At 55.8% G+C, this 22978-nt stretch overlaps 1 protein-coding gene across 4 annotated transcripts; it reads right to left on the bottom strand.

Moving 5' to 3' along the window:
• Nucleotides 1-9017: 9017 nt before the first annotated feature.
• Nucleotides 9018-22966, bottom strand: DAPK3 (death associated protein kinase 3). Of its 4 annotated transcripts, none has more exons than XM_069589443.1 (9): nucleotides 22756-22966; nucleotides 21582-21736; nucleotides 15294-15654; nucleotides 14899-15028; nucleotides 14617-14665; nucleotides 13945-13971; nucleotides 12697-12849; nucleotides 11934-11979; nucleotides 9018-11463 (listed from the first exon to the last, which is right to left on the bottom strand). In XM_069589443.1, the coding sequence occupies exons 2-9, from the start codon at nucleotides 21641-21643 to the stop codon at nucleotides 10927-10929; spliced, it is 1365 nt and encodes a 454-aa protein (XP_069445544.1). In that variant the 5' UTR covers nucleotides 21644-21736; nucleotides 22756-22966; the 3' UTR covers nucleotides 9018-10926. The 4 variants fall into 4 exon arrangements, with proteins under 4 accessions (XP_069445544.1, XP_069445545.1, XP_069445546.1 ...); XM_069589444.1 differs by having other exon boundaries at nucleotides 22674-22827; XM_069589445.1 differs by having other exon boundaries at nucleotides 22258-22796.
• Nucleotides 22967-22978: the final 12 nt, after the last annotated feature.

Genomic DNA, 22978 nt, shown 5'->3' with positions numbered 1-22978 from the left:
GTGACTTTTATTCAGTGGAATTTTCGACATTTGTGACTTTAATAAAAAAATGCATTAATGCCGGACTTCCCTGACGGTCCAGTGGTTGGGACTCCACACTTCCAGTGCAGGTGAAGTGGGTTTAATCCCTAGTTGGGGAACCCACATGCCACAGGGCTTGGCATGACCAAAAAGAAAAATAGAATAAAAATATTTTTAAAAATGGCATCATTGACTCAATGGACATGAGTTTGAGCAAACTCTGGAGATGGTGAAGGATTCCCTTCTGGGAGAAGGGAAGCCTGGCATGCTGCAGTCCATGGAGTTGCAGAGTCGGACACGACTTAGCGATTGAATAAGATTTTAAAAATGCAGTAATACTCATAACTCGCTAACAGCACATAACTGTCCTGCTAATAAATCAGGTGCTCAGTGTAATGGGTTAGAGTTACTGGGTGTGTAGTACTTGGGTCAGCAAAGGATGGCCCCTGGGTCCAATCCAGCCCACTGTAGGTTTTTGCACATCCTTCAAGCTGAAAATGGCTTCACAGTTTTAAATGGTTGTAGGAAAAAAAAATTTAAGAGAAGAATTAAATTTCATGACACATATATTACAGGTATTCAAATTTCAGCACCTATAAATAAAGCTTTACTGGCCTTCAGTCATGCCTATTCACGTGTGTGTCAGCTATGGCTTCTTTCACGCCACGTGGCCCAGCTGAGTGGCTGTAGCAGACCCTCAAGTCTGCATAGCTGGAATCAGTTACCTCCTGCAGCGGCTACACACACTGCAGTGATGCGAGGGCTGGGGTAGAGGGCCACAGGGAGCGGTCACTGTGTCCTGGAGGGCAGGAGGGAGCTGGGGCAGGGCCAGCAGGGAGTTTCAGCAGGGCTGCCAAGTCCTGCCCTTTGCCACAGGCACGGAGCATAGCGACGCTGATCCACCGGTCACCAGGCCAAAAATAGCCCAGGATGGGACCAGGAAACGGGAGAGGAGGCTCCGGGGCAGCCTGAGCCCTGCCTAGTCACTGGTCATTATGAAAACAGTCGAGGCGGAGCGGGGGACCATCTCCACCCAGCGTGCACAGAACTTTCCGTGTTTCAGCACTGAGGGTTCCCCACACTGGGAAAGCCCGGGTCCAGGCAAACTGAGAGTTTGCCCCCTGATGGGGGCCAGTCACCTGGAGAGGGTGGGTTATCCTATGACCCACTTCCCTAGGGCTCAGAGAGGGAAGGGACCTGCCCATGGTCGATCAGCAGAGTTCAGATTTGAACTCCAGTCTGGAAATGCCCACCCAGGGCCTTCTCCAGCCAGGGAAGCATGCCAGGCCACTCACACTTGCCCCAGAAGGCCCTCCCACCTGAACCCCTGGAAGAATCTCTCAATTCTTCTACAACCATCTGACGGGCCCAGCGGATCAGCCCCATCACAGGAAGGCTCCAGGCCAGGCTAACTTGTGCCTTCCCCAGACAGAACCCCAAGACTAACCCAACACGCCCCTCCAGTGTCCACCAAGTGGGTCAGTGCCAGGCAGTGTCCCCAGGCCCTAGGATGGGAGGCCCCAAGACAAGGCAGCCTGGAGCATGAGTGGGCAGCCCTGGAACCCAGCTGCCTCAGCCCATCTTGGAGAGAGCCCCTGGGCAGGTAACGTGCCCCCTGGGCTTGGGAAGCCCACTGCTGCCGGGTCTGTGGCAGGTCTTTCCACCCTCCATGACAAGGAGCCCGAGGCCCGCCCCTAGCCTGGCCAGCCATAGGGTGGGTACACCCACCTGTGGGACACCTGTCTGGTGCTTGGGGAGTCGGGGAGAGCTCTCCTGTGCTCTGGCAACCAGAATAACCTATTCTTGTTTTCCAGATGAGGAAACTGAGGCTCCCAGGGGTGGAGTCCCTTGGCCCCAGGAGACAGGGTTCCAGGCCAGGCAGATGGGCCTGGGACATGGCTGCACTCACAGTCCTGCAGGAGCCATCACCACCAGGCCCCCAGCCCCAGGCCCGGAGGAGCCCCTCCCAGTTCCTGGTGCCCCCACTGCCTCCCTCCGAGGTCCCTTCTGTGACCATTCATTCTCCTCCTGCCCGCATCGGGGAGCTGGAGCAGACTCCCCTACCAGTACTACGGTATGTATTAGTTCTCTTTACAAATCTCGCTTACTTTATTGGTTTTAACTAAATTCACTTGAAGAGGAAACTTTATGACCTTGCTGTGGATGGGGAAGCCTGCATGTCCTGACATGCGTTAGAATGAAACACATCACTAAAAACACTAAGAAGGCCTGCTCCCGTGTCCCCTGAAATCACCCCTGGGGCACCCAGTGAGAAGCACCCCACCTTCCTGGAATGCCCAAAGCCAACAGCCTTAGGTTGGGGCTTCTCAACCGGGGGCGATGCTGCCCCCTGCCCAGGGGACACTGGGCAATGTGACACGACACTAGGGATGTGTGGTTGTTACACTGGAGGCCCCTGGCATCAAGGGTGTGGGGCCAAGGAGGCTACTCCAAGTCCCCCAGCGCCCAGGACGCCCCACAACCAAGACCCAACTGGCCTGAATGCCAGCAGAGCCGAGGGGAGACAAGCTGGACTAAAGGCAGAGAACTGGCTCAAAACCCTACTCCCCGACTTGGGGCGCCCCGAGTGGGATTCTGCTGTGTAGACCAGGCTAAGCACCCAGGATGGGACAGACCCTGACACATGCCCACGTGACGCACTCACACCCACGTGCCCCTCGTCCGGTGGCTGACACCTTCCTGGGCCAAGTCACCCCCACCCCCAGGAACTTGGCCTGGCCTGCCCGCCACCCCACTTCTTGGATCCCTACAGGGCCCCAGGCGCCAGGCAGCTCACCTCCAACAGGGGACAAGGTGCATCCTCAGGATTGCTGGGGGTTGAGGGGGATGGGAGAGATTCCGGGGGGCCCCTCACTGGAATCTGGCTCCTCTGAGGCCACCCTGACTAGGAAGTCCCTCTGGGGATACCCTATCCCACCCCAGCCCACTGCAGACATATAGATGGGCGGGTGACCTTCCATGCAGAGCGTCCCCAGGCAAGCCTCTGGCCGGTCACCCCACCAGAGCTCTGCTGGGGGTACCCTTCCTGAATGTCCTAACAGCCCTGGGAGGAGGAAGTCAGCAGCAGAGGCCCAGGAGGCGGGGGGCGAGGCTGCAGAGCCCGCTCCCTGCCCCCCACCTCCTTGTTCTATTTCAGGACGCCCCCACCCCAAGCACTTGCCACTCACATCAAGTAGCACTCAGCCGGCCCTCTTAATCAGCAGTAACTCTGCCCGCCCCACCTGAGTCCCCACAGGGTCAGAGCGGTTGCCTCTGAAGGTGGCCCCCACCTCAGGCATCCTGTCTGCCAGGACGCTGAGGGGGAGTCCTTGAGACACACCCTGGGATGGGGGGACAGCCAGTGCCTAAGGGAGGAGCAGGCTGACTGGGAGAGACAGGCAGCCACAGGCCCTCCGCGGTCGCCCAGGAGCACCCCCCAAGTCCACCCAGAGCACTCTGTGGGGAGCCTGGGGCTCCCTCCAAGACATGCCTTCATGGCCACCCTGTCCAGTTTAAGCTTCTCTCAGCCTTCGAAAAGCCAGGGAGAGGAGGGAGCGGCGGAGGGTGCAGAGGCAACTTGCCATCATACAAACAGAGCCTGCCTGTAAGTCCTCCTTGTCTGGGGACCCTCAAAAATACAAAACCCCAGGGGGTGGGGTTCAGCCACCAGCTTCCCTAGTGGCTCGAATAATGAAGAATCTGCCTGCAACGCAGGAGACCAGGTTCGATTCCTGGGTTGGGAAGATCCCCTGGAGAAGGGAATGGCTATCTATTCCAATATTCTTGCCTGGAGAATCCCATGGACAGAGGGGCCTGGCGGGCTACAGTCCATGGGGCTGCAAAGAGTCAGAAACGACTGAACGACTAACACACACGCGCAGGGGGTGAGGTGGACACTGGGGAGTTAAGGGTGGGGGTGGGTAGGGGGGAAGCCCTGGGCTCCCTGAGGGGAGACAGCACCTCAGCCATAACTGCAGGACGCAGGCATCCTGGGGTCAACTGGCCAGGGAGGGGCCCCGCTCTGTCCCCGCAGGACAAGGAGAGTCCAGCAGGAGAAGGCCCAGCCCCCACTCCTCCCCTACCCCTCCGGGCACCCTCTCCCAGCCCGCCGGTGGAGTGCCCCAGGCGAGCCTGTGTTTGCGCGTCCTGTGCGTGGGGTATGTCTTTCACCGTGGTTCTGTGTCTCACTTTTCCGGCCACCGAGTGGGGCTGGGCAGAGGGACAGGGGGATGGTTTCAGTACTTACTTTTCTTTTTCTCTCTGTACAACGGGGGGGCTAAAGGTCTCGGGGGCTGAAGGAGCCTCCTGATGCTGGCGGGGCTGGCTTTATAGGCCACCCTGTGCCCTGGGCAGGCGTTTCGGTTATTAATAGTGGCCGCCGCCTCTTGCCCGAGTATGGTCAGGAGCACAGCAGCTGTGGGTGTGTGGCCACTGGGCCAGGGCAGGTGGCACAGACAGACAGCCCTCTGCCCCCTGAGAGGTCAAGCATGGGCTGGTGACACGTGGGCCAAGCCTCCCAATCTAACCCCACCAGCTTAGTGATGGGGTGCCCAGGGTGTGCTGGGCCCCAACACACCCCTTCCTCCATCCCTTGCCCCCACTCTGGGCACCACTGTCTCTAAGGACAAAGCTGACGCACACAGAGGTGCCCTGCCTGCCAAGAGCCAGGTCAGGGGCCACGTGAACCTAGGCCCAGCTGACTCATTTAGCAAATAGCGCGTGGTTAACGCAGATACTGGTGGGCAGCCTCAGTTAAGGCCCAATCTGGGACTTCCCTGGTGGTTCAGGGGTTAAGACTCCACGCTTCTATGCAGAGAGAGTGAGGGTTCCATCCCTGGTCAGGAAACTAAGACCCCACATGCTGCGTGGCCAAAAAAAGGCCCAATCTCATGTGCTAGGAAAACTGGGAGGGCCCCAGCCACCCCAGATGAGGTCCACTGGCCCAATGCCAGCCTTCTCAAGGGACCAAGAGACCGGATGGGCTGCTGCTGTCACTGCCCCGCCAGCCCTCAGAATTATTCAAGCAAGTCAGCAACACCCTCCCACCTAGTCCTCTCATCACTAAAGCCTGCCCCACACAGCCCAGGGTTCACCCTGCCCGAGTGCGCCCCAAGTACCCCAGGGGCCTGCGGCATCCTTCTTCCCAGAGCTGTGAGTCCACATGATTAATAAGGAACCATCCATTACTCTGCCTGTGTCAGACGTCCTGTGTCTAGCCACCCTTGACCCCACAGTGGGGCCCTTGCTCTCTCCAATGAGTGACAAGGAGGGGATTGAAACACAGGCCACTGGGAATTCCTTGGCGGTCCAGTGGTTAGGACTCTGCACTCTCATTGCTGTGGCCCCAAGTTCAATCCCTGGCTGGTGAGCTAAGATCCCACAAGCCACATGGCATAAAAAAGAAAGGAGAAAAAGAAGTCACGCACCCAGGATCCTCCAGGTGAGCAGCCCAGCCACAACCCACAGTTCTGTCCACACCCCACCTGGTCCATTCCAGGGTCTGAACCCTGCCCACCCCACCACCCTGGAGGGTCCACATTGCCTCAGCTCCCTGCCCAACAGGTAGGCAGGAAGGTACATGGATGGGGCGGGCAACCACAGGACATCGCTGGATCCCCCTGTGCCAAGTCCTTGTCCTGCGGTGGCCTTGAAATCATCTCCCCTCAAGAGGGCCCCAAGACCCCCACCCCTCCCCTGCCTTCCCCCAGCTCCAGCCCCTCCTGACCCTTCTCTGCTGGCCTTTGGTAGTGCCAGGAGGCTTCCTGACCTTTGGAGAACTTCTCTATAGGGCCAGCTGTCAACCCTCCCCCGAAAGATGGAAGCCATCGGCCAGATTCAGGGAACAGTGAGAAAGCTCAGCCCAGGGCTGGAAATAGCCCCAGTGATGCATCCCCCCAGCCTGAGGGAGCCGACAGAAGCAGATAGGGTAGGGGGGCTGAAGAAACAGAACCAGGCTCTGCTTTCTTGACATGAGAGAGGCCATTTCTGGTCTTAGTCATTTCTGGATCTAAGCCTGGCCATGGTGTGCATCCGAGAAAAGGTCTCTATAATTAATGAGCTTAAAGAAACAAAGGGCTTTCCTGGTGGCTCAGACAGTAAAGAATCCGCCCGAAAAGGGAGAGACCTGGGTTTGATCCCTGGGTCCAGAAGATCCCCTAAAGAAGGGGAAGGCTACCCACCCCAGTATTCTTGACTGGAGAATCTCATGGACAGAGGAATATAGTGGGTTACAGTCCACGGGGTGGCAAAGAGCAAAGAGTCGAACATGACTGAGTGACTAACACTTTCACTCAGGAAACAAAAGAAAGCAGAGATGAAAGACTGTTCATCAGGCAAGAGAAGCAACAGTGGCAAAGATCAGTTGTAAAGACACCTCAGTTCTGGTAGTAATGGGAAAGATTAGCCTAAAGCACTTTTTCATTCACATTTTTACTTTTTTTTTTGGGGGGGGGCACCTTACAGCATACAGGATCTTAGTTCTCTGACCAGTGATTGGACCTGTGCCCTTTGCAGTGGAAGTGCAGGACCTTAACCACTGGACCACCAGGAAAATCCCCTGAAGCACCCTCTTGAGCTGTTTGGCGAAATTTAAACCCCCCCTGAGAGCTAAACCATCAGATCAACTGGAACCTAAGGGGTGACGATATTGACCTTCTCTGACTTTCGTGACTTCAATCAAATAAAGCTTGGTCTCTGCCTAACGCCCCAAACTGGAGCCCTCCCAGACCCTCTCCTGGTGTGGCTCTAGAGGCATGATCATGACCCCTGTGCCCGCCACCATCTCTCTCTGCAGCTGGTGTCATGACATCTTCTTGGAGAATTTGACCTGCCCGGGGACTGCTCGGCTGGCCTGAGTTCTCGTGCACTCTGAGTTGCTCTGATTTAATTCGTTTCCGTGGGACTCTAGAAGTTCCCGCCCCTCCTCCTAGCATCTCTGGTGGGAGCAGCTCTTGCCATCATGGTACGGTAAGCAGTGAGGGGGATCTCTGCAGTTTCAGGGTGCAGCCAGCAGCAGAACCCCAGCCTCCCTCACTAGCCATCCTCTGCACAAGCTTGGCTCTGAGATAAACATGGGCTTTCAATGGCTTCCTTGCAACAAGCTTCACATATATGAACCAACCGCTGGGCAGGTCCATCCTGACGCCACCAGCTGGGAGGATGGGACTCATGGCTCCCATGGTTCATACTCCCCATCCCCTACCCACCCCCACCCAGCCCCGCTCAAGCAGCAGCACGGGTGTGTGCTAAGCCTCCTTAGTCGTGTCCAGCTCTTTTCAATACTAGGGACTAGTCCACCATGCTCCTCTGTCCATGGGATCCTCCAAGAAAGAAAACTGGAGTGGGTTGTCATTTCCTCCTCCAGGGGATCTTCTCAACCCAGGGATCGAACCCACGTCTCTTCTCCTGCATTGCAGGCAGATTCTTTACCACTGAGCCGCCAGGGAAGCTCCTCAAAAAGCAGGCAAGAAGACAAAGCCAGACACAGGGAGCCCTGGTTCTGCAGACCTACTGGGAGGCCCATGCTCCTTGTAGCACTCAGCACTAACTTGCACCACCACCACCCCCAATCACACTCCTGAAAGAAAAGGGGCTGAGGGCATGGCAGAGGGACTGGGTGCTGAAAGAGGGGAAGTGAGTTGAGCTGCTCAGTGAACCAGTAGGTGGGGTTGCTGTGCGCCTTCATCAGTGCAAGTCTGCTACCTCACACCCAGCGCCTTAAAACAACATGTGTTGTCATCTCACAGTTGTGGGCCAGGAGTCTTGATTGGCCTACCTGGGTCCTCTGCAGAGGGTCCCTCAGGAGGCTGCAATCCAGGTGCCAGCCCAGGCTGGGCTTTATTCGAAGGCTGGACTAGGGAAGAACCCACAGCTAGGACCCCTCACATGGTTGGTGGGCTTTGCTGCCCGCTGGCTGTTACTTGCCACATGGGCCTGTCCAACATGTGGACAAAGCTCACCATGTCAAAGCCAGCAATGAAGTCAGCTGGAAGTCAGTCTGTGCAGCCTACCCACCAATGTGTCCTCCAGCACCTCCACAGCATTCTGTCATCAAACTGCCAGGAGGCCAGCCTGCTCTTAAGGGAGTAGGGAGCAGGAGCGGGGGCTCCTTGGGGGCCTGTCTGCTAGACAAGGTGAATCACAGCATGTTAGCTTGCAGGCTCCGCCAAGGGTCAATACTATCCGTAAATGATTGTGGGGGACAGAGACACTGGCAGGTGCTTTGTGAACACACAGTGGTTCCCTGTGCCCTTAGCTGACAGATTGAGAAAGCAATTCAAGACAACCTGGGTCAGGGGGCAGAGGTCATCCCAGAGCAAGGACCCTGAAGACACTGGGAAATTTGCCCTCAGCACAGAAGTGCTCTGGATTCTGAAAGGGCAGGTGTGAGTCCAAAGAGGGCTGTGGTTTCTACCCGGAAGCCTTAATCAGAAAGACTGGGAGAGTGAGGCCCCTCCTTTGCCTCTCATTATCTCCCTGACAGCCTAACTGGGTAAAGGCTGGCTAGCTGAATGCTATTCACTGGTGCCCCAGAGTCTTCAGGGGGCCTCTGGCTCACCCCTCTTGGGGTCTGGAGGCCCTCCAGCACTGCATGGAAGCCCATTTCTTTTCCAGGTGGCACTTGGACAATGGCTCACACAGTCACCCACACTGGGCGCCCCTTTCCTGCCACAGGCTGACTGCATTTTGCAATGAATCACAGGGGGATGTGCTGCTCAGAGTCCTGTCTCAAAGGGCTACCACCAGGACAATCACGGACCGACTGGAGAAAACCGAGTGGGTTCGACCATGCCACAGGCTGAAATCTACTGAGACTCTGAAAGTGGAAGCCGTTGACCAAAAAGACAGGTAATTCCCTGGTGATCCAGTGGTTAGGGTCCTGTGCTTCCACTGCAGGACACATGGGTCTGATCCCTGGTTGGGGAACTAAGATCTCCCATGCTGCACTTCATGGCCACAAAAAAAGGAACACCCCCAAATAAAAAACGAAAAACGAATTTTACAGAGTCTTCTCAATTTTTCTAAAATTGGTTTAAAACAGGGGGAATAGGGAGATGCAAGGAACGAGGGAACAGAATGCTGACCAGGCCGCTGGGAAGGAAGAAGCGAGTCAGAGGGACCCTCTTCAGAGCCACATTCCAGACCCAGAGGCTGGGCGACTGGGGGCAGGAGTGGCAAGGACACCTCCAGGCAGGCCCAGAGCAGGCAGGGGGCTGTGACCTGGCAGCATCTCAGGAGCAGCAGAGGAACAGAAAACCCCTCCAAGGCAACTACAGTCCCCTGGACGCCTCTAGCTCTTCAGAGACATCCCCAGCTGAGCCCCAAGATAGGGGCAGCCTCCAACACCCCCCAGGGCTGTAAGGGCCGGGAGCAACAGAGGAAAGATACAAGAGGCCACAGAGGCCATGGTGTCAGCTAACTGCCAGGCAGGCCACCCCCATCCCAGCCAAGCAGAGAAGAGCAGGAGCCAGGGAAGTGGGTTTTATTTCCTTAAGGCTGGCAGCAGGCACATGCTCAGAGCTGTGTGTGTCACACAATGGTGCTTGTGAGGGGCACAGAGTGGGCCCGCCCTGCCCCTTTTTGCCAGCCCCACAGCCAGGCTCCAATGCCCTCCTCAGCCCTGCAGGGTGTTGTAGCCTGAGCCCTGCCAGGGCCACAGGTGAAGTGCCACCCACCTGCCCACCCATTCCTCCCCGCATATGGCCTTGGCTGGCCTCTGCTGCGAGGACTCCTCTCGGACTAAGGGCGGGGGGCTGCATAAGGGCCCCTGGATTAACACAACGGCAGCAGGGAACTCCGCTGGAGCTCAGCATGGCCACAGCTAGGACCCAGGTTTTGCTGAAGCCTGGTTCTTAGGGCACATTCTCTGGACCGTGCTGCAGGGCAGCACCTAGTGGCAAAAAGCAGCATTGCCACGGAGACCACAGGGCGCCTTCTCCAGCAGCTGCACGGAACGCAGGAAGGTGGGGCAGGCTGTAAGGGACCATGGGGCTCTCCAGGTAGGGGATGCTGGTAACAAGGGTCCCTAGCAGTTACTCCAGGGCGTCCACTAGAGAGATGCTGATCCAAGGGTAGCACTGGCGAAGGGAGTATGATAGGGTGGGGCTAGGGATGAGGCGGGGTTGGGACCCTGCTGAAGGCTCTAAGCGTTGTCAGGGAGCTGAAGAGACGGGGAGGTTCCAGGGCTCTTCACCCCCTTCCCCACGGGAGGCCTGCCTTGGCAAGAAGTGGAGACTCAGCCTTGCAGATACTTCCTTTACCGCACCTGGGCCCTGGGCCCTGGCACCACCACCCCCTGCAACACAGCCCCCAGACTGACACCTCCTCGAGGGCTGGGGGCACTGAAAGGGGCTGGGGGATCTGGATCAGAGGCCCTTCCACCACTGACTCTGGAGGAGCAGTTTCTCTTCTTCAGAGTGGAGGAGCCAGGGTGTCAAGCAGAGGCTCTCCCTCAGTTCTGAGCCCCAGGACATTCACAGACAGCCGCCATGCCCCCGCACCGAGATTCCACACCCTTGGACCAAATAGAGAGCCTGGGGCTGCCGGCCAGGCTCTGAACATGAAGGCTGCCAGCCCAACCCGGGGCGGGTGTGAGGCATGTGTGTCCACCGTGGCCAGTTTCGTGGATGTGCCGCCCCTCGCAAGAGGCCCTGAGGTGATGCTGCCCTGGAGGCTCCCTGAGTGGAGCCACACGAGGGAGGGAGGGGCTAGGCTGGGGGCACTAGGGCGGTGCAGAGAAGACCCAGACAAGCCCCCTCCTCTGGGGTGGAGCCGGGCCAAGCCGTCCCTGGGCCGTGGATTCCCGGGCCCCATGGAGCACATCCTGCCTCCAGTTCCTGGGCGCTGCGGGGCCACATCGGGGCGATGGGGCCTGCCACGGCCGAGGATGCCACACCCTGGGCAGCCCTAGCGGAGACTGCACTCCCCCTCCTGCAGCTTCTCCTGCTCCATGGCACGCACCAGATCCTGCACGAACCGCATCTCAGAGGCCACCTGCTTGGCCAGTGCCTCGTAGCGGTTCTCCAGGCGGCTAAAGCGGCGCTTGAGCCCACTGGCCCCGAGCAGGGCCCCCTTGGCCTCCTCCTGTGCCTGCCGCTGCAGCGCCTCCGTCTTGTGCAGCTCCTGGCGCAGCCGCCGCAGGTCCTGGCCTAGGCTCTCATTCTCCTCACGGTACCAGGCCTCCTTCTCCTCGTAGATGGCCGTCAGCGCCTCAAGGTCCTCATGGAACAGGCGTCGGCTGTGCTCCAGCCCGCGCAGGCCCTCCTCGGCTGCCGCCACCTCCTCCAGCACTTTGGAGAAGCGCTCGAAGTTGATGTAGGTGTTGTTGGGGGGCATGCTCGAGTGTGACTTGATGGTGTACTCCTTGAGGCGTGCCGTCTTCAGGCGCCGCCGCTCTGGCTTCCGGCCGCTGTCTTCCCGCCGTACATTTCGCCGCCGGATGGCCTGCAGGGGGAGAAGAGGGGAGGAAAGGGCGCCTTGGACCAGGGCCGCAGGGCAGCCCCCCGGGCCATGTCTGGCCCTCCACCCACGTTATATTAGCCCATGGCCCTGCCCATCTAAGTACACATGGTCCTGGCACTTTCCCGCTGATGGTTGAGCTGAGACCTGAGGGCAGACCACATGGTCACACCAGAGACCACAGAGCCAGAAGTATTCACTCTGACCCTTGACTGAGGCTGCCAAGCCTGACCTTGGCCTGGAGATGATCCCTTTATGAGAAGTTCTGGGGAGGCCACCCTGCTGTGTGCAGAGGGGCTGTGGACTCTAGCCAACAGTTCAATGAGACAACTCCAACACTACACTGACATACACCCTGTGCCCACAGCATCTAGGCCCACTCCGTGGGGACCCTCGCCCATGCTGGGGCTGCTCCCAACTACCATGCCCATGTGGGGGCAGCCCCACCACCTCACCTTGATCCAGGAATGCTCCAGGCTCTGGGCGATGGTCATTCTCCTCCTGGAAGAGCCCCCAGAACTGGTTAGTTGCATGAGTGCCGCCTTCACTGTCCGCCCCACAGAGAGCAGGAAGGGGTGGTCCACGCTCTCCCCGCTGCAGCTCTGGCTCTCAGCCCTACTTGTGGCTGACTCAGGGCACCTCCCCTGGGCCACCACCCTGAAACCTGGTCCCTGAAGTCACTGTCCAGCCCAGCAGCAAGTTTCTGAAACAACCATGCCAGTACAGGCACAATTAAGGTCTCCCACTCTGCTTGGCCGGCCATAAGGAGCCCATCAAGGGGCTTGGGGATGACGTGGACTCCAGGGTTTCCATGTTTTCCGCTAACAGCATTGACACCTAATGTTGGGGTCTCATAACTCAGACACCCAGAGGAGGAGCCTGGGGAGGACTACCCCATGGGAGCACCTCTGGGTGAATGAAAGCTCTGTGTTGCCAGCATATTTAGCTCTTTCTAGGGAAAAAAACCAAACAGTAATTTAGAATTTTATATGAAACCTCCTATCCTAAACACTGGCAACAAATGAAAAGCTTTGTAAGAAGCAGCTTCATAGGAGGGCCAGCCTAGGTCTCCCTGTGCTATCTCCGCCCAGAACAGGTGCCATGGCCAACTCCCAGGTACGGGAGTGGCATCTCAGATGGATATATTACTTGTCCTCAGCCACAGCGCCCATTCTGGGGGACTTGCCTGGCCCACCCTGCCCGGCCCAGTGCTCCTACTTGGGGTCTTTGACAAGCAGACGGCGGATGAAGTCCTTGGCCAGCTCGCTGGTGTTGCTGAAGTACTCCTCGTCAAAGTCGTAGTTCACAGCCGAGATGTTGGTCAACGTCTCCTGCTTGGTTTCACCCAGGAATGGGGATGCGCCACTCAGCCTAGGAGACGGACACCAGGCTCAGGGGGGCCAGACAGGTGTGCGGTCAGTCCACAACCAGGATGCTGCCCAGGCCACCACCCAGCTCCGCTGTGCCCATGGAGGGGGCAGATGGGGAGGGAGGTTGATGCCAGGCCCCTAGTCACCCTGCATAAACGCGCCCAGCCGCCAACCAGAGGCAGGGAAAATCCACTGCCCAGCCAGTGAGGGGTGCTAAAATGAGTCAGCAAAATCTCTGCAGAACCTCAAAGTATCCCCATAGACTTAGTCTCAGAGGCTTGGTCTCAAAGCCCCTTCCCTGAAGCCTTTAGTAGTTAGAGGCAAAATGGTTAACTGGGGTTGGGGGGCGGTGCTGGTGGTCCTGGCCGACACCACAGACGTCAGGTGTCCTTCCAGTGTGCTGCGCTGAGGCCACACCACCACCCTGCACGGATCTGGACGTGTGATGCTGTGACTTTTTAGGTGAGAGATATGTATAGCTGGTTTTCACTCCCAACTGCAGGCACACAAAACCTTTGTAACTTCCTAAAACCCAAGGCAGGAGCATCTACTGCTATAAAATTTGGTCTTTGTTTCATTTCCTAAAACAACTCCAGAGAATAGAGATAAAAGAAGCGTCTTTTCTTGCTCATGACAAGCCCCTTCCAGCCACACCTGAGTTGGTACCAATGAGGTGTCTGTGGAAAGACCCTAAGGAAAGGGCTGCCAGTTGGGGAGAGCAGTGGGGTCACAGGGATGGATCTTTCATCCTGCCTCTAACCTCCAGGAAGGGGAGGGGCTGGAGGCTGAGTCTAATCTCCAAAGGCCTGTGATTGAATCCACCACACAGAGGAGTTGCCAGCCCGACGAGGAGACAACAGTCCCGGCCCAGAGCCTCGCGTGGTTACTTCACTGCCTTTGGAACTCTCCTGAACGTACTCTCTCCTGCACACACTCTCTCCTGCACACACTCACGCAGTTGTCCATCCATCCAGAGCCCCTGAGCACTGCAACAGGTCAGCGCACTGCGGGTCCTGCATTCCACTTGTGACACCTGCACAGAAGCCTCCCGACCCTCCTCCTGACCCAGCAAAGCCCTGGGAGGGCGGGTACTCACAGGATGTAGGTGATGACGCCAATGCTCCTGGAGGATAACACACAGAAGAGATGGAGTCAGCTCAGCCGCAGGCTCAGCACCCCAACCCCCAGAGTCCCAGACTGTCTAGCCAGGTCGGAGGCAGGCCTGTCAGCCCCAGGGACCCTCTCCCTCCAGGGTCTGAACAGCCCCCACCAAGTCCCACCTTCTGTTCCAAGGGTCTCAGGACCAAATACTGAGGCACCTCTGGCCATGGCTGCCTGCTCAGACTCAAAGTGGCCGGGGTGTGGGCAGGGTAGACAGAGCACAAGGGCGCCACAGGCCATGCAGATGTGGAGCCCCTTGAGGCCTCTGTGGCTGACGGCAGACCTGGCAAACTCTTTCCATTAATGTAAAGGGTGAGACAGTGAGTGTTTCAGGCTTTTCGGGCTACAGACAGTCTCCGTCACATATTCGTCTGTTTTTAACAACCCTTCGAAGACCTGAGAACCCTTCCTAGCTCACAGGCCTGGATAGGTCAGCAACCTCTGTCCTAAGGTGATGGTTTGTGTTGTCCCTGACCCATGGCTCCAAGACCAGGAAAAGGGGCTGCACCCCAGCCCGTGGCTGTGACCCGGCAGCTCCTGGGCACAAGGGGAGGGTTCCCTGAGGAGAAGCAACAAGGATGGCCCTGGGCCCACCACCCTCACTCACCACATGTCTGCCTCCAGACCCAGGGGCTCATAGTTGACGATTTCAGGAGCTGCAGGGACAGGGAGACAGGGTCAGGGGCACCCTGGACACGGCCCAGGGGAGTAACAGAGCCCACAGATATGGCTGGCTCTTGGCAGGGAAAGCCAAGGTGGTGATCGCCCCAGGCCTTGAGTCCTCGGTGCCCAGCGCTAGGGATGATGGGAAACCTGAGGCCTGGGGGGCCTGCCTCCCCCTAAGCCAGCTGGAAATGCTCCAGTGCCCCCAGGCCCACCCGTTCCTCACCCACAAACTCCGGGGTCCCAAAGATGTTCTTGAACTCATTCCCTGCCTCGATCTTGTGGGCGATGCCAAAGTCAATGAGCTTGATCCGTGGGTTGGGCACATTCTTGTCCAGGAGCATGATGTTTTCTGGCTGGTTGTGGGGAGAAAGGCAGGGGGATGGACAGGGGCCTCTGAGCCTGCTGGCCCCATGTCTCAGGGAACAGCACTGGCCCAGCCCAGTGTGTGGGGTGTGTGCAGGCTGACTCCCCTCCACAGGTCCAGCCCAGAGCCATCCATCTCCTCAATGCCCCCAGCAGGGACACCCTGGGAGAAAGGAGGTGGACCCTCTCAGCCCTGTCCTCACCCACGCTGGCCAGGCTCCTCCCCGGCTCTATGTTGCGGGCCCAGTGGGCTACCTTGAGGTCGAAGTGGGCGATGCGCTTGGAGTGCAGATAGTGGACACCGTCCAGGATCTGCTTGAGGAACTGGGTAGCCTCGTCCTCGGTCAGTGACTCCTTCTCGGCCAGGAAGTCAAAGAGCTCACCGCCTGAGACCAGCTCGAGGATGAGCACCACATCTGTCCTGTTCTCAAAGATGTCATGCAGTGTGATGATGTTGGGGTGCCGGATCTCCCGCAGGATGTTCACCTCCCGCTCGATCTCCTCTCGGCTCACTCCCCGGCGGCTGGACGACAGGCGGCGCTTCTTGATGAACTTGGCTGCATACTCCTTCCCAGTACCCTTCTGCCGGCACTTCCGCACAATCGCAAACTGTCCGCTGCAGGGACAGATGGGAGGGGAGGAGGAAGCAGGTGCTGAGAGAGATGCAGGACTCTGGGGACCTGGGCCACTCCCCAGGACACTGCGTTCCAACCACCTCAAGAATGCACCCCTGGCAGCAGTGCTCCACATGAGCGCAAACTGGCCCTGAACACAGTGGCTGCCCAGAGTGTGCAGCAGCGAAAGAACCAACATGGTTCCATGTTTACCAAAATGAAGCAGGACCCTATCATGGCAAATCAGGTGGAATTTTTTGCAGTCTTGAAAGATGATTCTTGAGGCACTGAGAGGACAGAGCCCCATGAAGACCTGCTCAGTGAAGACAGCAGCAGAGGAACACAAGGAATGAGGTTATTCTGGGTAAAACAGAAAGGTACAGGATTTCCCTGATGGTCCAGGGGTTGAGAATCCGCCCGTCAATACAGGGGTCACAGGTTCAATTACTGGTTCGGGAAGATCCCACGTGCCATGGGGCAACTAAGCCCAAGTGCCACAACTACTGAGCCCAGGCGCCCCGGAGCCAGTGCTCCTTAACAAAAGAAGCCACTGCAATGAGAAGCCTATGCACCACAACTAGAGAGTGGCCCTAACTCACCACAACTAAAGAAAGCCTGAGCAGCAACAAAGACTCTTGTGTTCCTCTGCTGCTGTCTTCACTGAGCAGGTCTTCATGGGGGTCTATCCTCTCAGTGCCTCAAGAATCATCTTTCAAGACTGCAAAAAATTCCACCTGATTTGCCATGATAGGGTCCCGCTTCATTTTGGTAAACATGGAACCATGTTGGTTCTTTTGCTGCTGCACACTCTGGGCAGCCACTGTGTTCAGGACCAGTTTGCGCTCATGTGGAGCACTGCTGCCAGGGGTGCATTCTTGAGGTGGCTGGAACGCACTGTGGGCAGTGAAGAGGGTTTTTTCTTTTTATTAATATTTGCTATGATTCTGCATGATTCAACTTTTCACAGCACATTTCATCACAGTTTAAAATCTAAGAAAAGATAAAAAGCCACTGAGTCCAAAAGAGCTTCAGAGTGAAAGAAGCACACAAGTTTTCACAAGAGAGGAGGGAGGATATGGAGAAACTGGAACCCTGGTGCACGGCTAGTGGGAAAGCCAGACAGGGAAGCTGTGGTGAAAACTGTCTGGAGGTTCCTTAAAACCTTAAAAATGGAGTTACCTTCAGACCTAGGAATTCCACTCTACAAAAACTTGTACACAAATGTTCACAGCACCATCATTCACAGCAGTCATAAGGTAGAGATAAATGCCGATCAGGGGATACAGCATACACAAAATGTGGTCCCTCCACACACAGGAGCATTATTCAGTCCTGAAAAGGGGGGAAGCCCTGACACTTGCTACAATGTGGATGGACCCTGAGAATATGATGCTCAGTGAGAGAAACAGATGCAGAAGGACACTCAGTGTATAATCCACAATCCACTGATGTGAAACATCTAGAACAGGCCAGAGAGTAGGTTTCTGGTTGTCAGGGGCTGAGGAGGCGATGAGGGTGACTGACCAGGGGGACGGAGCTCCTTTGGGGATGATGAAAACGTTCTGAGATTGTTTAATGGTGATGGCTGAAAAACTCTGACTATATGGAAGATCGTTAAGTTATACAGTTTAATAGAGTAAACAGTATGGTGTGTGAATTATATCTCAAGACAGCTGTTATTCGAAGAGAAGGAAACTATTTACTGTCCTTCAGGGAGCTGTCCAATGTCCAAATTCTTTTGCTGTCTAGGAACTTAGCTATGTTAACTTTCTTTCACTCACGAGTTGAGTGAAAAAGGCCAGAGGATAATTATTTTAAGCTTTACAGGCCATATGGTCTCTGTCACAATTTGTGTGTGTTTTTACAACCCTTTAAAAAAGTAAAAAACCATCCTATGTTCATCAGTGGACCATACTGAACTAGGCGAGGGCTGGACGTGGCCCACTGGCTATGGGCCACGCGAAAGCAGACTAAGTCTAAGACAGAAGGCACACAAGGGACCTCAACCAGGTCCCACCAGGGGCCAAGAGAAAGGGGACAAGGTGACTCTGTGACAACTCTCAGAAATGGGACCCCGTGGGTAGAGGATGGAGTGGCAGAGATGGGCCCTGGGGACAGGGGGGATCTCTTCAGTTGGTGATAGCACAGACAGGACAGGCAGAACAAGAAACAGATGAGTGAGGGTGTCTTTGCCCAGCGAGCCGGGTCTTCAGAAAAACCAAGGGACCCAGTAAGTGGACCTTACTAGGACGCTCTGTACCAGATGCAGCTGGCAAGCAACTAAAGCCGCTGTGCACATGAGCATCAAGGCACAAAGGCGCCACGGCGGCTACTGCAGACATGCTCTGTGCCCACTCAGGCAGGCAAGGTCAACATAGGCAGGTGGGAAGTGCAAACTATCTCCCATCAAGATGAGCTAAATAATGGTCCACGTCTGAACCCCTGGGACCTATGGGCGTGCCACCTCACAGGGCAGAGGGCCTCTGAAGACAGAATTAAGGTCCCTGAGATGGGGACGACTCTGGACTCCCCAGTGGTCCCAGTGTTATCACAGGGTCCTCGTAAGAGGGAGGCAGGAGGGTCAGAGGCAGAGAGAGATGGGAGATGTTGTGCTGCTGCCTGTGAGGATGGAGGGAGGGGCCGCGAGCCAGGGATGCGGTGCCTCTAGAAGCTGGAAGAGGCAGGAGCCTCCAGAGGGACCAGCCTAGCAGATTGATTTTAGACTCCTGACTCCCAGACCTTGACGTAAAACATGGGTATTCTTCTCAGCCACTAAATTGTGGTAATTTGTTACAGCAGCAACAGGAAACTCATACACTAGTCTAAAAGCCAAGAGCACAGTCAGACGAGAAATGGCATGTGTCCCTGATCAGGCCTCCCCCCAATCCCTTAAATCCACCACAATGGTCCCCTGGGTACGTTCTGCTCCAGCCCCCATCAACATCTTAGCTAACACTCCTCATTTCTGAAATGTCTTTCCTTCTCCCCTCTGCCTACATCAACCAAGCAAATTCTTCCAGGTCCACCTCCCACCCAACAATGACACTCCGACAGTAATTACATCAAATGCCACGTGTTTGCTGCCTACTGGGAACACTCTAGGCCGGAATGTGTGACCTGATTCTCAAATACAAGGATTTCTTCCCCTCTAGTTTTATTCCAAGATGAATCAAAAAACTAACAAAGAGTTCATGGCAGGAGGGAGGTGAAACTTTCCTGGTCGTCTAGTGGCTAAGACTCTGCACGCCAATGCAGGGACCCCTGGTCTAAGAACTAGATCCCACACGCTGCAATGAGGATCAAGGAGTCCACGTGCTGCAACTGTAAGTAAGACCTGGCAGAGCCAAATAAATAATATATTCTCTTTAAAAAAAAAAATTTAATGGGAAGGGAAACCAAGACACTATTAGTGCTAAATTGTGTCCCCAAAAATCCTAATCCCTAGGACCCCAAAATCTGACTACTGTGATTTAGGGCCTTTGAAGAGGTAATTTAGTAAAAATGAGGTCACTGGTGCTAAGTTGCTCAGTTGTGTCTGACTCTCTGCGACCCCATGGACTGTAGCCCAGCGCCTCTTGTCCATGAGATTCTCCAGGCAATACTGGAGTGGGTTGCCATTTCCTCCTCCGGGGAATCGTCCCAACCCAGGGATCAAACCTGCATCTCCAGCACTGGCAGGCGGATTCTTTACCACTGAGCCACCAGGGAGCCCGAGGTCACTGGGGTGGGTCTTAATCCAACAGGGTTTGGTGTCCTTGTAAGAGGAGGAGGTCAGGACACAGACTCGCACAGAGGGAGACCACATGAGGATGCAGGGAGAGGGGGGCATCACACACCAATGAGAGAGCCTCAGGGGGCCAGCCTGTGGCACCTTGACCTCTGACACCAGCCTCCAGCAGCCTGAATTAACGGTTGCAGACATGCTCCGTGACACAGAAACCAGGCTGGCGTCCACACTGACCAACCATAGACTAATTTATCTTCCAAGATTGCCCAGGTGACTTGACTTGGGAGAACCCTCCATACACATCCACACAAAAATACTCACTCCCATTTTATTCAGCCCATGACTCCCAGGACAAGGAAACTTGGCTGGGCTTAACTCAAAGCAGAAGCCAAATGCCCACTTCTGGCTCCAGCACACTTGCGCTTTGCGATCAGGAAGGCTTAGTCTCAAGGCCTGAGTCCTGCCCGGCCACTTTCAGTCTACATGGCCTTGGGCAAGCTGGTTTCCTATTCTGAGCCTCAGTTTCTTCATCCACAAAATGGGGATGATAATGGTCCTGCCTGGTAGAGACTTTCACAGATGAATGCGAGTATAACAAAAAACAGCCCAGGACTCAGATGGCCAAACAACATCTACAACTTCCACAGTTGCAGCACAGTCTGCACAGTGTTCCATGGCATTAATCCTTCACCTCATGTGTCTCTAAGAATGTTCTGGATCATTACATAGGGCAGTGCTGTCCTTGATGACAGCCACTGGCCACACAGAAGCTGCCCAGCCCATTCAAACTGAGGTGTGCTGTGAGCATACAAGACACACCAGAATTCAAAGGCTTCACATCAAAAACACGTAGTAAACTATTTCATTGAAAATTTTTATAGGAACTTCCCTGGTGGTCCGGTGGCCAAGACTCCATGCTCCCAATCCAGGGGGCCTGGGTTCCATCCCTGGTCAGGAACTAGATCTTGCATGCCACAACTAAAAAAACCCCAAGTGCTGCAACTAAGACCTGGAGCAGCCAAATAAATAACTATTTTAAAAATAATAATAATAATTTTTATAATGAATGACAACCAAAATGTTAACAGTTTGACCTAACAAGTTAAATAAAACACATTATAATAAAATTATTAAAGTTGACAGTTACTAGAGAATTTCAATAAAATTCCTACATGGCTTGCTTTATACAAGTTGCCATGCTCTTTTTAATGGCTGCATAATATTCTGTTGACAAGGCAGTGGTGCTGTGATGGTCACTGAAAAGGCCCCATCTTCTGTTCACATAAAGTCCTTACAGTGACTCTCCCCATCCCTAGATCTTAGGTCTACATATATGCTATACTCACAGAATTAACTCCTAGGAGTGAAATCGGTGGGTTAAAGGGAACACACATGATAGTTTTATTGACTACTGCCCAGCTACTCTCAGCAGAAGGCCCTAACATTTTCAATAACAGAGTCTGAGCTTTCCGTGGGGGTGGGGGAGATGGCCTGCATTCCCTGCTGCTCTACCAGAGGAAATTCCTAAAGGAGGGACTTCAGAATCCCAAATGAGCCCCACAGGCTCTCTCAGCAAAAGCCTGATGAATGGCTAAGTTATTTACATTCCCTTCTGGTGACATCATGGAGCCGGCCAAGGCAGTTCCGGGAAGGCCAGCCAGCAACAAACTCACCAAATAAGGGTTGAGGCTCGGGAGTAAAAAGGATGGTAGCTGGCAGGTCTGAGGCGGGAGAGCTCCCAGGGGACACTCCCAGGCCCGGCCTGGCAGGAAATCAGCTGCCTGGCTGGATTGGGAAACCTCTGCTCTTTCCCACAAGAATGCTAACAATGGGCCAGGGTGTGGGCCCGGACAGGAGGCCTGAGAAGCTCCACTGCCTCCCACAAGAGAGGTTTAAAGACACAGAGAGACCTTTACCAACATCTGCTGCTCTCATGCCATAGGCCAGGCACTGTATTAGGTGCTGTTTGGACTCGATCATGTTTATTCCCAAAGGAAGTGCACAGGGGATGTCGGAACAAGAATTCCAGGTCCAGAATGGCTGCCTCCAAAGCCCAAACTCATCCCACAGCGCATGATACTGACTCATCCCTGCTTGGGGAGAGCAGGAGAAAGGACAGGAGGAGAGGAGATACCCTAGAAGACCCCACAGTGGGTCAGGTCGCCCCCCCTCCTCGGGGCCCCATCAGAGGGGACTGCTCACCTTCCCAGCTCCTCTCCCATCTCATAGTGGTCTTCCACATCCTCCTGCCTGAATGTTGACATGGTGGCCGGTCTGCCTTCCAGCGTCTTCCACCCCAGTACAAACCTGGTCAGTGGTCTAGGAATAGTACCTCACGGAGTCCTCTCGCTGCGACCCTGGAGGAGACAGAAAAACAGAAAAGGACTGAGATGCCAGTCATTACTTCTGGGTCAAAGGATCGATCAGCATCTCCCAAATAGGTTTCAGATTCACCATGCTGAAATTCCACCTTCCCTGTAGAAGGCACTTGCATTTGGTGGGCAGGGTACTTTCATGTGTCATCTCATTTAGATACCACACTGCCCCAGGGGTCAGTGTTAGCCAGGCTTGTGTCACTTACACCCCCGTAACTCCCAGGAGCCATGGATCTGTGGTTCTGCACACAACACCCCAGTCTTTTTCTGCCTCTTCCTTCTAGGCTTCTCCCAATCTTATCCATAGCCCCCAAATTCCTATAAGTTCTCCCACTCTTCACACCCCCAAACCCTGGGACACCCTGATTCTCTGCCAGATTTACGACACACTCCCATCTCCCTGTCCCTCAGCAAGCTTAACCCCTCCTCCTCCTTACCCACTGCCCCCACATGCCCTCCCCTCCTCGGCTGGTTACTAAGACCCTCTGCGGCGCTGGGCTTACCCCATCTCTTGCCGCCGCCTTCCTGAATTTACCAGGAACTGAACAATGGCTTCCAAGCTCCTCCAAGGCCCTAACCCATTCTTGCTCCCTCTGACCTCCGCCGTGCTAGCAAAGTTAACTTCCTCCTCCCCCTTCCTCGAAGACACCTCTTTCAAGTTTCAAAGGCCCCCGCCCCAAGCTCCACACCCACAACGGAACCCCGCAAAGGGCCACATCTGAGTCTCCTCCATGATCCTTCGCCCCCAACCTTCTCACAAGCTCCAAGGCAGACCCCTACGGCTTCCTTCAGAGACGCAGCCAAGAGCCCCCCAATCCCCAACGTCCCGGCTCCAGCGTCCCAGAGGCCGCCACGCCCCTCACAGGCCCCGGTCCAGATCCTTCTCCTGTTCAGTCATCCCATGGATCCCCAAAAGTACCCCCTACTAAGTCTCCTAGGACGCCCTCCACCGGCAGCCTCGGGCCGAGTCCGCTCCGCACCCTCGACCCCACGCCGCGGACCTGTCCCTCAGCCGCGCTGGCGGGCGCCGCGTCCTCAGGCCCCACCGCCTCAGCCGCCGCGACGCGTCAACCCTTGCGTCGTCAGCGTGCCCGCCAGAGCCCACCCCCGAGAGGTGGATCCCACCCCCTATTGGTCAGCACACACAGCGCTCGTGAATCCCCGCCCATCGCCTCCTTTCAGGCCCCAGCCCACGGGCGTCCGGCCCTCCTCACCAAAATGAGG

The sequence above is a fragment of the Ovis canadensis genome, chromosome 5 (genome assembly GCF_042477335.2).
Source record: "Ovis canadensis isolate MfBH-ARS-UI-01 breed Bighorn chromosome 5, ARS-UI_OviCan_v2, whole genome shotgun sequence".
NCBI classification, from domain to species: domain Eukaryota; kingdom Metazoa; phylum Chordata; class Mammalia; order Artiodactyla; family Bovidae; genus Ovis; species Ovis canadensis.
This window is presented reverse-complemented; position numbering and strand designations above follow the sequence as displayed.